The 14976-nt window shown below is 50.1% G+C and overlaps 1 protein-coding gene across 8 annotated transcripts in view; it reads right to left on the bottom strand.

Moving 5' to 3' along the window:
* The window catches only part of LOC146829749 (class I histocompatibility antigen, Gogo-B*0103 alpha chain-like), a 579784-nt gene that overhangs the window by 176018 nt on the left and 388790 nt on the right, over nucleotides 1-14976 (bottom strand). For all 8 annotated transcript variants that reach the window (XR_014962294.1, XR_014962293.1, XM_085608475.1 and 5 more), the window contains one exon: nucleotides 8453-8722. Coding sequence is in view for 6 of the 8 variants with exons in the window: in XM_085608475.1 (XP_085464601.1) it covers nucleotides 8453-8722 (270 nt within the window). In the remaining 2 variants the exon portion in view is untranslated. The remainder of the gene's footprint in view (nucleotides 1-8452; nucleotides 8723-14976) is intronic.

The following is a 14976-nucleotide window of genomic DNA, read 5'->3' as shown; positions in this document are numbered from 1 at the left end:
CCTGACCAGTTCATCCATATCGCATTGCCTTTGGACAATGGGTGTGGATACCTGGCGGCGAACCTTGGGCATTTGACGTTTTCGTGGGTGGTGAAGAGGTCTATCTGTGGATGCCCCCACATTTGAAAGTACGGGTGAAGAACTTGCGGATGGAGTTCCCACTCGTGGATCTGTTGTGTTTGTCTGCTCAGCAGATCGGCCATAGTGTTTTGGACTCCTGGGACATGTTGGGCTAGGAGAAAGATTTTTTGGTGTATGGCCCATCTCCATATGCTCTGTGCTAGCTGAGAGAGCTGTGGAGAGTGTGTGCCCCCTTGTTTTTGTATATAGTACATGGCTGTCATGTTGTCCGTGCGGACTAGGACTGCCTTGCCTGATATCTGTGTTTGAAAGGATTTTAGGGCTAAGAATATGGCTAGTAACTCCAGATGGTTGATGTGGAGTAACTTTTGTTGAGGTGTCCACCTGCCCTGCATGGTGTGATGTAGTAGGTGAGCTCCCCAGCCGGAGAGCGATGCGTCCGCTGTCAGTACTATCTGAGGAACCGGGTCCAGGAACGGTCGCCCTTTGGAAAGGTTTTTGGTGGTCCACCACTGCAGAGAGCGATGGGTACGACCGTCTACCAACACCAGATCTGTGAATTGACCCTGGGCCTGGTTCCATTGGCGCTCTAAGCACTCTTGGAGAGGACGCATTTGGAGTCTTGTGTGAGGTACTATGAATATGCAAGAGGCCATCATTCCTATGAGTTGCATGAACAATCGAGCTGTAAGAGAGTGTTCCGGCTGAAATTTGGCGCGTAGAGCCTGAATGTTTGCTATCCCAGCAGGACTGGGGTAGGCTAGTGCTCTTGAGGTGTCTATCGTGGCACCTAGGTATTGCTTTATGTGGGACGGTTGCAGATGGGACTTCGTGTGGGTTACTGTGAAGCCCAGGTCTTGAAATAGCTGGATAGTGGCGTGACCGTAGGTTTTTTAGCTTTGTATTCGGCATCGGTTCGTTGTTTTGAACTGTGCGGCTTAGAAATGTCCGGTTGTTTCCTCGGCTCCGAGATGACTTTCGGCTTCGAGGTGTGTGTTTCGAGGACCTTTGGTTTTTTGCTCGGCTCCAGGGATGGTGTCGGTACCGAGGAGCTAGTGCCAGTTTTCGGCGCCGAGTGCTTCGGCGTGGAACTCGGCGCGGAGGAGGCCATTTTCTTTTTCGGCGCCGGTGCGGAGGAGTGTTTCTCGGCACCGACGGCACGCTGGCTCGAGCCCGAGCCGCCAGAAGGCTTGGTGGGCTTCTTAACCGGGCCCGAAAGCGAGGTATGGGAAGCAGTGTCTTTGGTCGTGCCTAGGCCCGAGGGCGAAGGCGTGACCGAAGCCTTTTTCGGTGCTGTCGAGGGTGGGGGTCGATGTTAGTACTCATGCCCCTCTGTGCCGGAGTGATGTCCTCGACATCTGAGTCGTCGGCTTTGGAGGCACTGACAATGCCCTCTTCGGTGTGCTGCTCTTCTGGGACATCGAGGCCTTCTCCGAAGATGTCGTCGGGGATTGCTGTTGACGAATGTGCCATGGTTCTCCTAGCCCTTCGGTCCCGAATGGTCTTCTTCGACCGGAAGGATTTGCACGCCGGACAGTCTCGAGCCTCATGTTCTGAGGAGAGGCAGAGGTTGCACACCTCAGGGAGATCGGTGTGGGGAAACTTGGACCCACATCGAGGACACTTCTTAAATGGAGTCCTTTCCTTCAGCCAGGACCGGAGCTCAGGTAGGCCCGAAGGCCTTCGTCGATGACCGGAATCGAAGACTTCGAACGATGAGAGTCGTGTCGAGTGTGGAGATCGCGATCGAAACAATACCGCGGAAAGGGAAGGATTGCGCGCCGATTAGAAGAACTGAAAACGGTTCGAAACCGGAGCGCGAAGAATACATCCAAGCCCAATGGCGAAAAAAAACAATCTGAGGGTGGAGCCGAAGCCCATGCGCAATACGATCCAAAGGAGGAGTCACATACCTCGTGACTTCCAAAGAATTTCCAAGAGAAAAAACAACTGCAAACATCCGGGCCCAACACCAGATGGCGATCTATGCACAGTGTGTAATCTGCAGCTCATATGCCTCGAACAGTATATTTTGATACCTATTGTTGGTTCTAAAATAAAACAACCATATGTTTTTATATACACACCATTGGCCTAGAGTTCAGTTCATGAGTGTGAGCGACCATTTGCTGACTGAGTGTGTACAACAAATGCTTTACACTGTCCTCTGATACTGCCTCACTGCTCGACCAAGCTACCACTTTACAGAGTAAGGTTATAGCTAACTTTAGCCTCTGCCAAAACTCTGGGGACTGTGGACTCTGTGCACACTGTGCCTATTTGGGAACAGTATATACAGAGCCACTTTCCTACACAGCCACCTCGAGAAACCCGGAGGACCTGCCTGCTTTCAACCACAAAGAGTGTCTCCCGTGAACACCGGATTTGTTGATCTCCAACCTCTGGCCCTGGCCGGAACCGCAAATTCGCTCCACTCGGCACCCGCCGACCAAGGCCTGAGCTCGAGTGGGCAAACACCAAGAGGAAGTCTCCCCGTTGATCTCTGTGGTAGTGTGCAGCCCTATGGAGTAGTTGGTTAAACCCCATTGTGTCTTCAGGAGGGGACGGTCTTGAAGGGTAATGGTCGTCCTGCGTGACGTTAGGGACGTCTGGAATGTTGTAGTCGTCCCATGGGTCTGGGGAGCCTGTAGGAGTGGGGTCCTCTGTGGGCTGGTCATGGGGCCCATCCCCTGTGTCATCGTAGACATCGTCATCTTCCTCATCTGGAGAGGGTGTGGGGAATGATGAGGTGGGGGAGGTGAAGGAGGAGGTGGAGGAGGTGGAGGAGGAGGGGGAGGAGGGGGTGAAGGTATTCTCAAAGGGGAGGTAGCAAAGTCTCTTCTCTTTGGAGGTGGGGCAGGGGCTGGCTTGTCCAGCAGTCTCTTTTTGATGCTGAGCATCAAATGTCCAGTTTTAGGGTCTTTGATAAGTGTTTTTTGTAGTGGATTGGGCCGAAATAGTTCCTCTGTGAGTGGCCGATCCGTCGGTGCCGAAGGTGTCGGAACCGTAGGTTTTTTAGCTTTGTATTCGGCATCGGTTTGTTGTTTTGAACTGTGCGGCTTAGAAATGTCCGGTTGTTTCCTCGGCTCCGAGATGACTTTCGGCTTCGAGGTGTGTGTTTCGAGGGCCTTTGGTTTTTTGCTCGGCTCCAGGGATGGTGTTGGTACCGAGGAGCTAGTGCCAGTTTTCGGCGCCGAGTGCTTCGGCGTGGAGCTCGGCGCAGAGGAGGCCATTTTCTTTTTCGGTGCCGGTGCGGAGGAGTGTTTCTCGGCACCGACGGCAGGCTGGCTCGAGCCGGAGCCGCAAGAAGGCTTGGTGGGCTTCTTCACGGGGCCCGAAAGCGAGGTATGGGAAGCAGTGTCTTTGGTCGTGCCTAGGCCCGAGGGCGAAGGCGTGACCGAAGCCTTTTTCGGTGCCGTCGAGGGTGGGGGGTGGGGGTTGATGTTAGTACTCATGCCCCTCTGTGCCAGAGTGATGTCCTCGACATCTGAGTCGTCGGCTTTGGAGGCACTGACAATGCCCTCTTCGGTGTGCTGCTCTTCTGGGACATCGACGCCTTCTCCGAAGATGTCGTCGGGGATTGCTGTCGACGAATGTGTCATGGTTCTCCTCGCCCTTCGGTCCCGAATGGTCTTCTTCGACCGGAAGGATTTGCACGCCGGACAGTCTCGAGCCTCATGTTCTGAGGAGAGGCAGAGGTTGCACACCTCAGGGAGATCGGTGTGGGGAAACTTGGATCCACATCGAGGACACTTCTTAAATGGAGTCCTTTCCTTCAGCCAGGACCGGAGCTCAGGTAGGCCCGAAGGCCTTCGTCGATGTCCGGAATCGAAGACTTTGAACGATGAGAGTCGTGTCGAGTGTGGAGATCGCGATCGAAACAATACCGCGGAAAGGGAAGGATTGCGCGCCGATTAGAAGAACTGAAAACGGTTCGGAACCGGAGCGCGAAGAATACATCCAAGCCCGATGGCGAAAAAAAACAATCTGAGGGTGGAGCCGAAGCCCATGCGCAATACGATCCAAAGGAGGAGTCACATACCTCGTGACTTCCAAAGACTTTCCAAGAGGAAAAACAACTGCAAACATCCGGGCCCAACACCAGATGGCGATCTATGCACAGTGTGTAATCTGCAGCTCATATGCCTCGAACAGTATATTTTGATACCTATTGTTGGTTCTAAAATAAAACAACCATATGTTTTTATATACACACCATTGGCCTAGAGTTCAGTTCTTGAGTGTGTGCGACCATTTGCTGAGTGAGTGTGTACAACAAATGCTTTACACTGTCCTCTGATACTGCCTTACTGCTCGACCAAGCTACCACTTTACAGAGTAAGGTTATAGCTAACTTTAGCCTCTGCCAAACCTCTGGGGACTGTGGACTCTGTGCACACTGTACCTATTTGGGAACAGTACATACAGAGCCACTTTCCTACACAGCCACCTCGAGAAACCCGGAGGACCGGCCTGCCTTCAACCACAAAGACTGTCTCCCGTGAACACCGGATTTGTTGATCTCCAACCTCTGGCCTTGGCCGGAACCGCAAATTCGCTCCACTCGGCACCCGCCGACCAAGGCCTGAGCTCGAGTGGGCAAACACCAAGAGGAAGTCTCCCCGTTGATCCTGACCCGAGATCCAGTGATCCCTGACCTACCTCAAGCCTCCAGCAGACGCCTGCAGCCTAAACCCAGAAGGTCCCCCGAACCGCGACCAGAAGCTAAGAAGATCTGACCCCAAAAGACACCCCTGCACCCGACGCCCCACAGCCTTGGGTGGCCCAAGCGATGGTGTCTTACCAACCCCCAGCATCCCAACTTACCTTTCCAAGTGGTGGTCACTCCAACAAGACCTTCGTCCCCGAGTCTGCAGTGTCTTTGCAAACCAGAGAATCCCCATTGCCAGTGACAGGGACCCCGACGTCAAAACAGCACCCGGCCGCCCCAGTGCCACTGTGGGTGCCCCTTTGGAGCTACTGAGTTTCCCCATTTGCCCTGAGCTAAATTCCAGGAGCTTTGCTTCCACAACCAAGTGGCCTGCTCATTAGCAGCCACCAACGGGAGGCCCCGTATCCCCCATTGGATAACATTGGGCCTCAGCACTCTGCACTCGGCCGCCATTGTGCCGCTGAGGGTGTAACAAGAGTGCATCCTTGACCCTGGGGGACCCCTGAGTCTATCCACAGAACACCAACTCCCACAACAAAGTACTTACCTTTAAACCCATAACACGATTTTCCTCCATAGGATAACATTGACTGTTTTTCTATGAAAAGTTTTTAAGTGTGGAGTTGGAAAACCTAAAGAAATTCTTTACAACTGTACTAAGTAACAACACGCTTTTACTTACCTGTTTACAGGAAATGTCCCAGTGCAGTATCCAGGCATGCTGCACTGTGTAAGAAAAGTAATGCCAAAAGTAACTTACCTGTCATTTTACTAAAATTCCTATACAAAGTATACGTACTGTATCCTGAAAAGCATTACATTATCGGTAACACTACTGTAATCAAAGCAAAGTACATTTACCATTGCAATTCAAACTGTGTTACAACTGTACATTTACTGCACAGTATTTATCACTTAACTGTGCCAGGCGTGCTTGGGTCTGGAAAATAAAATAACTTAAAGAATATTTTTTATAGAAAACAATTGGTCTGAAGTTCAGTCTTTGCGTGTGTGAATTAATTTGCTGACTGAGTGTGTACAACAAATGCTTAACACTGTCCTATGATAAAGCCTTACTGCTCGACCACACTCCCACAAATAGAGAGTGAGGTTCTATCTACTTTACCTCTGCCTACCTTTGGGGATCCACTGGACTCTGTGCACACTATACCCCACTTTGGTATAGTATATACAGAGCCAGCTTCCTACACCATGCCCCAGCCTGCGGACCGAGGGAGCGAGGGTCTATCATTGTGAGTCTACACGGATTTACCTACAATATTTACAGCCAAAGCACCTCCAAGTTACCGGCATTCCAACACGTCACTTCCTGCTGAATCAAATGAGAAGGGACCCTGCTTCTCATTGTGAATCTTCTCTGTCTTGACCAAAGACACTTACCAGTGTCTGCCCAAGGAGCGTTACTCCTCCACACGGGGGTAGTGCCCCTCCACAGAGGGATCCCTACCCACTCCAGACTGTATTCCCCACTCCTCTCCACAGCAACTCCTGTGAAGCTGCACCTCTTCACCACTGCAATGGTGGCCTCACTGGGTCAACGACGGCTCCTCTGTGGCCCTTGACTTGCTGGTTAGCTCCTTGAGGCACCACCTATCCTTGTCAGGCGCCTTCAGGATGCAGCCGTCGCGGGAGGAAGGGTGGGTTGGGAGGTCGCCCCCTGCTGGCAAAGACAAAACCTCACTTACACCCCGACCTTCTGGCTTTCTGGTCACCCATGTTCCATGTTACTGGGAAAAGGGTGGAAAAAGACTGAAGTTGGGAATAAATTCATGGCTCAGCACACAATGGGCGATCTACATTCTGAGCAGTGCCCTGGGCTTGCGCACAGCTGACTGCGCCCACACAAACCTGTGCGCCTCGCCCCTGAGATTGCACGAAAGCCGGGCGAGGCGCTTTTCCTGCTGCTAGAGGCCCTCCCTAGAGTTAAAGGGACTAATGACTGTCTCTGGAAGGGGTGTCCCCTGGGACCCTCTTGTATGCAGGGCAGACATCTCATTGCTGATGTTTCATGTTGTGTGACAAATGTATAGTTGTGTTGCCACATCACACAAATAAATCCAATGATCGAATCTTCACAACTCTCTCTGTGCCCAGAGAATGTCACATGTGGCGCTACATCTTGTGATGCCAGGACGTGTCGTGTTACGCTTTGCTTTACAAGGCTGTGTCCTTTTCAGTACAATTCAAAGAGTCTGAAAAAAGCTGTAACTTCACTGCAGTAAATGTATCATTGCGTTTGTCTCTCATTGACGATTCTTACTGAATGCTCACAGTTGATTGGCTGATTGCCGTCCAACAAAATAAAAGGCAGCCATATTATTTTTTACAACACTTTGCCTGTGTTCTGGGTTAAGGCTTTAGATATAGGTAAGTAGTAGGTTTTATCGCTGTTCTCTACCTATTAGCATTTTACTAAAGCACTAATATGTGAGGAAATGTATTTATATATATTTTTTAAGTTAAGGTACCTAGCAACGACAGTGTTTGTTAAAAAATGATTTCTTTTGCCTTTTTTTAAATAGCGCTGTAATGTAGGTATTACAGCGGAACTCCATAGACTTTTTTATATAAATAATACAATATATAAAAAATTGAAAATACACTGTAGTACACTATTTGTGAAATATGGAGTAGTTTAGTATTTTTAATTTTTGTACAAATGTTTTTTTTAAATTTGATAAACAGCGGTACTTCCTATGTAGCACTGCGATAGTTTTTATGGAATGTCTAGAAACCTATAAATAATTCTCCCTACCTCTTACTACTTATAATAAAGTGTTAGGAAAAAATCTAAGACTTAAAACTTACCTATATCGAAGGCCCTAACCCAGAACTCTGCCAAAGTCCCCTTACAACAACATGGCAGCCTTTCAGTCTTGTAAAGGTGGTCATTCGCCAAATCCATGATGCCTTGTCATCGGCATGTACCGCGGTACTTTCGTGATATTTTGCGACTACTGCGGCAACAGATACCTCTAACTTAAAATACTTTATAACTTAACAAATACTTGCCCCTCTTACCTATAGTACCATAAAGGGTCATCCGCACACTATAATCTATAATCCTGCCTACATTAATGTGAATGCGACAGGACGCTTGCCCGCCACATGGAAGTACAAAGTCTATGGAAAATGCATTGGTGCAAAAACACGCTTTGGGACCCCCCGCCCCCTTTTTATTTGCACCCCCTTGACAAATCTCTGCCACATTTTGCATCATCTGCGAAGGTTTTGCACGGATTTGTCAAATGGGCGCAAAGTTATTAACGGTCCAAAATCCAAGGAAATCCTGTCTCTGGGAACCCTAACTAAAACTACAGAATGGCTAGCGCCGCTCTGTAATAAGGTTCCTTGATTCCTTTTTTGAAGGAGAGTCTAGGGAGGGGCGACCTGCATGGATCCCACTAGGTTTTCTTACTCAGAATGCCCTTCGAACCTCAGTCTTTGGCTAAACTGACACAATGTCCTCACACGTCTGTGAGGGAAACTTCTCAAATCTGCAGGATCTACAACATTTCTACCACCAGCATTCCCACAAATCTCCCCATAAAAATGTACTCCGCTTCTGTGGCTGGGCCTAGCGCCAGTGACAGGAACAGATCAAACCAGGGACCCTATGAAGTCAATATTTGCACCACCGCCACAATCAACTGCTACAGACCAAAGAGCATTTCTTACCATACATCACGGTCACAGTGTCCGGCAGGCTGCTGTGATACACCTCACATTTGTACGTTTTCTCATCATCTCCTTCCTGAACTTCCACTGTTTTCTGGGCCTGGTAGGTTCCGTCAGGGTTTGGCAAGATTTCGCTCGATTCCCAGGGCATCTCTACACCATTCCTGACCCATTTCACCTCAATTTCTCTGGGATAAAATCCATAAGCGTAGCCGGTCAGAAGAGTGCGATCGCCGTTCTTTCTTCGTGTGACCATTGTTTGAGGGGCAACTGGCAGGAAACACAATAAGTACAATTACGCAACAATCACAACATTGGGTTTTAACCAGTACATTATTTGGAAACAGATACCAGTGACACTTTTCTTCAGCACATGCTTTGACTACCCCCTTTTACGACACCTCCAGGTCGCCATGAGCACCTGCACAGAGGAGCAACCTGGGTAGAGGGGCTGCTAGGAGAAGCCCCACCACAACCATCTCAGATCACAGACTCCACTACATTGGTAGCTCCATCCTACAAAGAGCTGAGGATGCTACTAGGAGCTCAAGGAAAGGACCAAGGAAGGGGACAGATGTTGGGGCTCACCCGCAGAGGCTCGATGGAGGTGAAAGAAGAGGATGTCAAAGTAGTGTTGCATGATAGATACCCGGTGACGGGATTACAGGGAACCTCACATCCAGTTTTATAATTCATTTATCAAGCGATTTACAAAGAAGAGGCAGAGGCAATAGGATACCGCACACAACACATACACAGGCTGCTTGTAATTCAAAACATTGTGGTGCTCGATTCAAGAGTATCAGCCGTCTTAGTCTACACAACCAGGAGAAAAATCTCTATCAGATTTAAAGACGATGTGACTCACAACCCACACCCCAATCATTTTTTGGTTAATAACACCCGGATTATTCACAGCAGCAATTGGACAAAAATGTAGAGACTCACAGAATCTTTTTTTGATAAAAGGAAATTCTTTATTCATTAACTCTTTGAAAACATATCCTTTTCTTCTTGGATTCTTGCTGTAGCCAATGTGTTTTGTACAATAGGACTTCTTCAGAGCTTCTTCAATGTATATCCTAGGGATTTAAATGAAGATTCTCCATCCAAAAATCAAGAGCACCAGATAGTGCACTATTGCAACAATCTGTAGAGACACCTGAAGTTCCTGCAAACTGATTCAAGAGTGGAGGAAACAAGATGCCTAAAAGTTATCATATATCAACTTTTAAGTTCTTAAATCAATATATGAACAAAGGTTATAATCCATTGATGGATGAGGTCTTGATGATACCAAACCATGTGGTCCAAAGTCAGAACCCGCACGATGTGGCGTATGATAAGTCCCACACAAGTGGAGTAACTAATTAACTTATCACAATGCATCTTTACCTGTGCTGCATTGAAAGGACTGTTTAGAAAGAACCAGAAAACCAAATTGTTTCGATGAACTGATCTTATGCAAATAAGAAAGACAGACAAATATACAGACAACTGAGAGGTGGTGCAAAGACGCACAGCTAGTCTCATTCCATGTCTTAGCGTGTCGAGCCATCTTGTATCAGATGACCGTGTGCGGACTCCAGGTGTGTTTCTGAAGCCTTCAGTGGGGATTATCTCACTACCATATAACATTTGGGAAGGCACTGACAGGCAGGGCTGGCACACATCTGGTTGAAAGCTTTTGTAAACTCTATGCAGACTGGGGGAAGGAGGAACAGGATTCCATGGCATGGACCCAGATGTTCCCTTGGTGAGGACCATGGCTACCACATGGAGGCAGACTGCGGGAACAGGATTCCCATAGCGCGGACCCCGATGTTGCCTTGGTGAGGACCATGGCTACCACATGGAGGCAGACTGCGGGAAGGAGGAACAGGATTCCCATGGCATGGACCCCGATGTTCCCTTGGTGAGGACCATGGCTACCACATGGAGGCAGACTTCGGGAAGGAGGAACAGGATTCCATGGCATGGACCCAGATGTTCCCTTGGTGAGGACCATGGCTACCACATGGAGGCAGCCTGCAGGAAGGAGGAACAGGATTCCCACGGCCTGGACCCCGATGTTGCCTTGGTGAGGACCATGGCTACCACATGGAGGCAGACTGTGGGAAGGAGGAACAGGATTCCCACGGCATGGACCCCGATGTTCCCTTGGCGAGGACCATGGCTACCACATGGAGGCAGACTGCGGGAGGGAGGAACAGGATTCCATGGTATGAACCCCGATGTTCCCTTGGTGAGGACCATGGCTACCACATGGAGGCAGACTGCGGGAAGGAGGAAAAGGATTCCCATGGCATGGACCCCGATGTTCCCTTGGCGAGGACCATGGCTACCACATGGAGGCAGACTGCGGGAAGGAGGAACAGGATTCCCATGGCATGGACCCCGATGTTCCCTTGGCGAGGACCATGGCTACCACATGGAGGCAGACTGTGGGAAGAAGGAACAAGATTCCATGGCGTGGACCCAGATGTTCCCTTGGTAAGGACCATGGCTACCGCATGGAAGCAGACTGCAGGAAGGAGGAACAGGATTCCATGGCCTGGACCCCGATGTTCCCTTGGTGAGGTCCATGGCTACCACATGGAGGCAGACTGCGGGAAGAAGGAACAGGATTCCATGGCCTGGACCCCGATGTTCCCTTGGTGAGGACCATGGCTACCACATGGAGGCAGACTGCGGGAAGGAGGATCAGGATTCCCATGGCATTGACCCCGATGTTACCTTGGTGAGGACCACGGCTACCACATGGAGGCAGACTGCGGGAAGGAGGAACAGGATTCCATGGCGTGGACCCAGATTTTCCCTTGGTAAGGACCATGGCTACCACATGGAGGCAGACTACGGGAAGGAGGAACAGGATTCCATGGCGTGGACCCTGATGTTCCCTTGGTGAGGACCATGGCTACCACATGAAGGCAGACTGCGGGAAGGAGGAACAGGATTCCCATGGCGTGGACCCCGATGTTCCCTTGGTGAGGACCATGGCTACCACATGGAGGCAGGCTGCGGGAAGGAGGAACAGGATTCCATGACGTGGACCCAGATTTTCCCTTGGTGAGGACAATGGCTACCACATGGAGGCAGCCTGCAGGAAGGAGGGACAGGATTCCCACGGCCTGGACCCCGATGTTCCCTTGGCGAGGACCATGGCTACCACATGGAGGCAGACTGCGGGAAGGAGGAACAGGATTCCATGGCATGGACCCTGACGTTCCCTTGGTGAGGACCATGGCTACCACATGAATGCAGACCGCTGGAAGGAGTAACAGGATTCCCATGGTATGTACCCCGATGTTCCCTTGGTGAGGACCATGGCTACCACATGGAGGCAGACTGCGGGAAGGAAGAACAGGATTCCGGCCTGGACCCCGATGTTCCCTTGGTGAGGACCATGGCTACCACATGGAGGCAGACTGCGGGAAGGAGGAACAGGATTCCCAAGGCATGTACCCTGGTGTTCTCTTGGTGAGGACCATGGCTACCACATGGAGGCAGACTGCAGGAAGGAGGAACAGGATTCCCAAGGCATGTACCCTGGTGTTCTCTTGGTGAGGACCATGGCTACCACATGGAGGCAGACTGCGGGCGGGAGGAACAGGATTCCATGGCATGGACCCCGATGTTCCCTTGGTGAGGACCATGGCTACCACATGGAGGCAGACTGCGGGAAGGAGGAACAGGATTCCCATGCTATGGACCCTGATGTTCCCTTGGTGAGGACCATGGCTACCACATGGACGCAGACTGCGGGAGGAAGGAACAGGATTCCATGGCATGGACCCCGATGTTGCCTTAGTGCTACATAGGACCACAAAGATGTGTGTAGAAACCACTGAAACACGTCTGAAAGGTAGGCACTTTCGATGGCACTCACCAGGGTGCCGATGGGACGCCCCTGGGGCTCCAGAGCCCGGAATTAAGGCAGAAAACTCTACACTGGTTCCTTGCCAGGGCAGATACAATTCAGAGAAATGGAGGAGAAAGTAGCAGGGACTAGTGGCCTTTTTGCTCCCTTGACCCACACCATTGGGCAGGATGAAGCCTGGAACTGGCATCCCTCCTCAAGACCGGAACTTGCCTAAGGCTTGTTTAATCTACAGAAATTCAGACATTCTCACTTGTCTGAGTGGGAGCCGTCCCCCAGTTAGTCGTCTATGTACCTATACATGTAGCATACACCCGGCAGACTACACCTATATATATGTAGCGTACACCCTGCAGGTTACACCTATACATAAAGCGTACACCCGGCAGATTACACCTATACATGTAGCGTACACCGTGCAGGTTACACCTATACATGTAGCGTACACCCTGCAGGTTACACCTATACATATAGCATAAACCCGGCAGATTACACCTATCTATGTAGAGTACACCTGGCAGCTTTAACCATATACTTTGACCGCATTGCATCGCTTTGGCTGGAGGGTCCTCAGTGGAAATTCTTAGACGCGCCTATTACCCTTGAGGAACTCACAGCTGCAATGCCCGGACTCCCCACGTGTAAAGCCCCCGGAATGATTTTTTTCCTGCAAAGTTTTACAAAGCCTATTCCCACCTACTAGCACCCTAGCTCCTGTGAGTGTACAATGAGGCGCAAGAGAAGATCATTCCCCTGCCCTCATTCAGGGAGGTTTCTGGTGCACTTGAAACCTGGCAAACCCTTTTTGCATTACCGACCATGTGGCTCATACCGAACATTGTCTCTTATCAATGTAGACGCTAAAAATCCTCGCTAAGGTGTTTGAAAAACAGTTATTATTATAGCTGCCTCAGAACTTCGGTTGCCATAGTGAATCAGTTAAATCGGGCGATGAATGATGTGGCAGTCTTCCTAGATAACACAAGCATGTTTGACTCCCTAGAGTGGGGGGTTCGTGTTCCCAGTTCTGTCCAGGATGAGCCTCCCAAACAGCTTTATAAACTGGGCAAGACTACTATGCACTCAGTCAACAGCCTGGATCTGGCTGAATGGTCCACTCTTTGACCGGATACCTTTAAGGAGAGTCACCTGCCTTCCTTTTTGGTATGCCCTGGTACCAGAGACTCTGGCCTGCTCTATTATGCAACCACACATGCAGCGAGGCCTATATATGGCCCCGCAATCTCACAGTATCCCTGTACACATATGACATCATCTGATACCGGCGCGACGCGGCTCACAACCTAGGTCCCCTTATCCGAGACTTCATGCTATATAAAAGCCTTGCGAGAATCAACATCAAGTGGAATAAACAAACTATTTTCCCTTGACACCCTGCACCCTAGTCAGCCAACTAGAATTTCCATTCCACCGTCGCATTTGTGGACTGATCAGAGCCCAATGAAGGAATCTGTCACTCAGCCTTGAGACCCAGACCACACGTGTGCTTCCCAGTGAGGGCTGATTAGAGCCCCCTAGGTGTGTTCAGCATATTTCCAGCTCAGGTCTGTGCATCCCATCCTACTGCACACACTTTCCTTCACCAAGATAACCCATTGGGAGGGTTTTAAGCAGCTCTGTTTCCATTTTTTTTTTGTAGACCATTCCCGCCCACCCAGTTCCTAAGGCTTGTCACCAGGGACCCCCTCCTTCAGCAACTGTATTACCTTTCAAAATGCAAATACGGTCTCAGAGATATTGTCTATGTCTTGTACTGGCTCTTTTGCACTTTTCTACTTCTTGGCCCCACTCTGATCATCCTTTCTCTATTCTTGTTTCAGCTCTCTCTCGGGCTCTTTGTATCCCCCTGACGACGATCCCGCCAGTTTTACGGGGATCGAACCGCCGGCGACTTTAAAAACACGGGCACTATGTGATTGTTGAGAACTTGCTTTAACGGGCCGTGCTGTTCATGTATTTGCTGATACACTCGTTGATCACGACTTCTCTTCGTTTGTCCTCTGTCCTAATATCCTAATTCTGCAGCACACATAGAAAGAGAAAAAAGCCTCTCATGATTATATATGTGCAGGAAGGTGCTCCTTCCTGCACAAACACAATCATGCATGCAACACAGAGACCCTGGCACCATAGTGCCTGCATCGGGGCCAGGCAGCCCATTGTGCGCCAGCGCAGGGGAAATGACAGGAATGCGCCGTATAGCCTTAAATATGGCGCATTCCTGCCCTTTCCCAGTGACGCAGCGCAGCAAGGTGATTTACAGCACAGCGACTTGCTGCGCTGCGCCTCTTTCATAAGAATGCCTTCAACTGTCTGAAACTCAACATAGACTCGAAGGAAGTGGTACTATTCGGAAAAGACAACTCTCTCTGATCCTTGGCCTGGGAGCCCTCAGAGCTAGCGCTGACACCAAGTCTGTCCAATTCGACCAGGAACTTGGGGCTCATAATCGTTCATCCAATCTTGATGTCCAACCTGAAATATGGTCGTCTCCTCCTGCTTCCACACCCTCAAGCTCCTTAAAGTGTAGAGATGACCCCGCTGGACACCCGAAGGTCTGTCACACAAGACCTGATGACCAGCAGACTGGGCTGCGGCAACGCCCTTTACGTCAGAATCACTT

Source organism: Triturus cristatus, chromosome 5_2 (genome assembly GCF_964204655.1).
Source record: "Triturus cristatus chromosome 5_2, aTriCri1.1, whole genome shotgun sequence".
NCBI lineage: Eukaryota > Metazoa > Chordata > Amphibia > Caudata > Salamandridae > Triturus > Triturus cristatus.
This window is presented reverse-complemented; position numbering and strand designations above follow the sequence as displayed.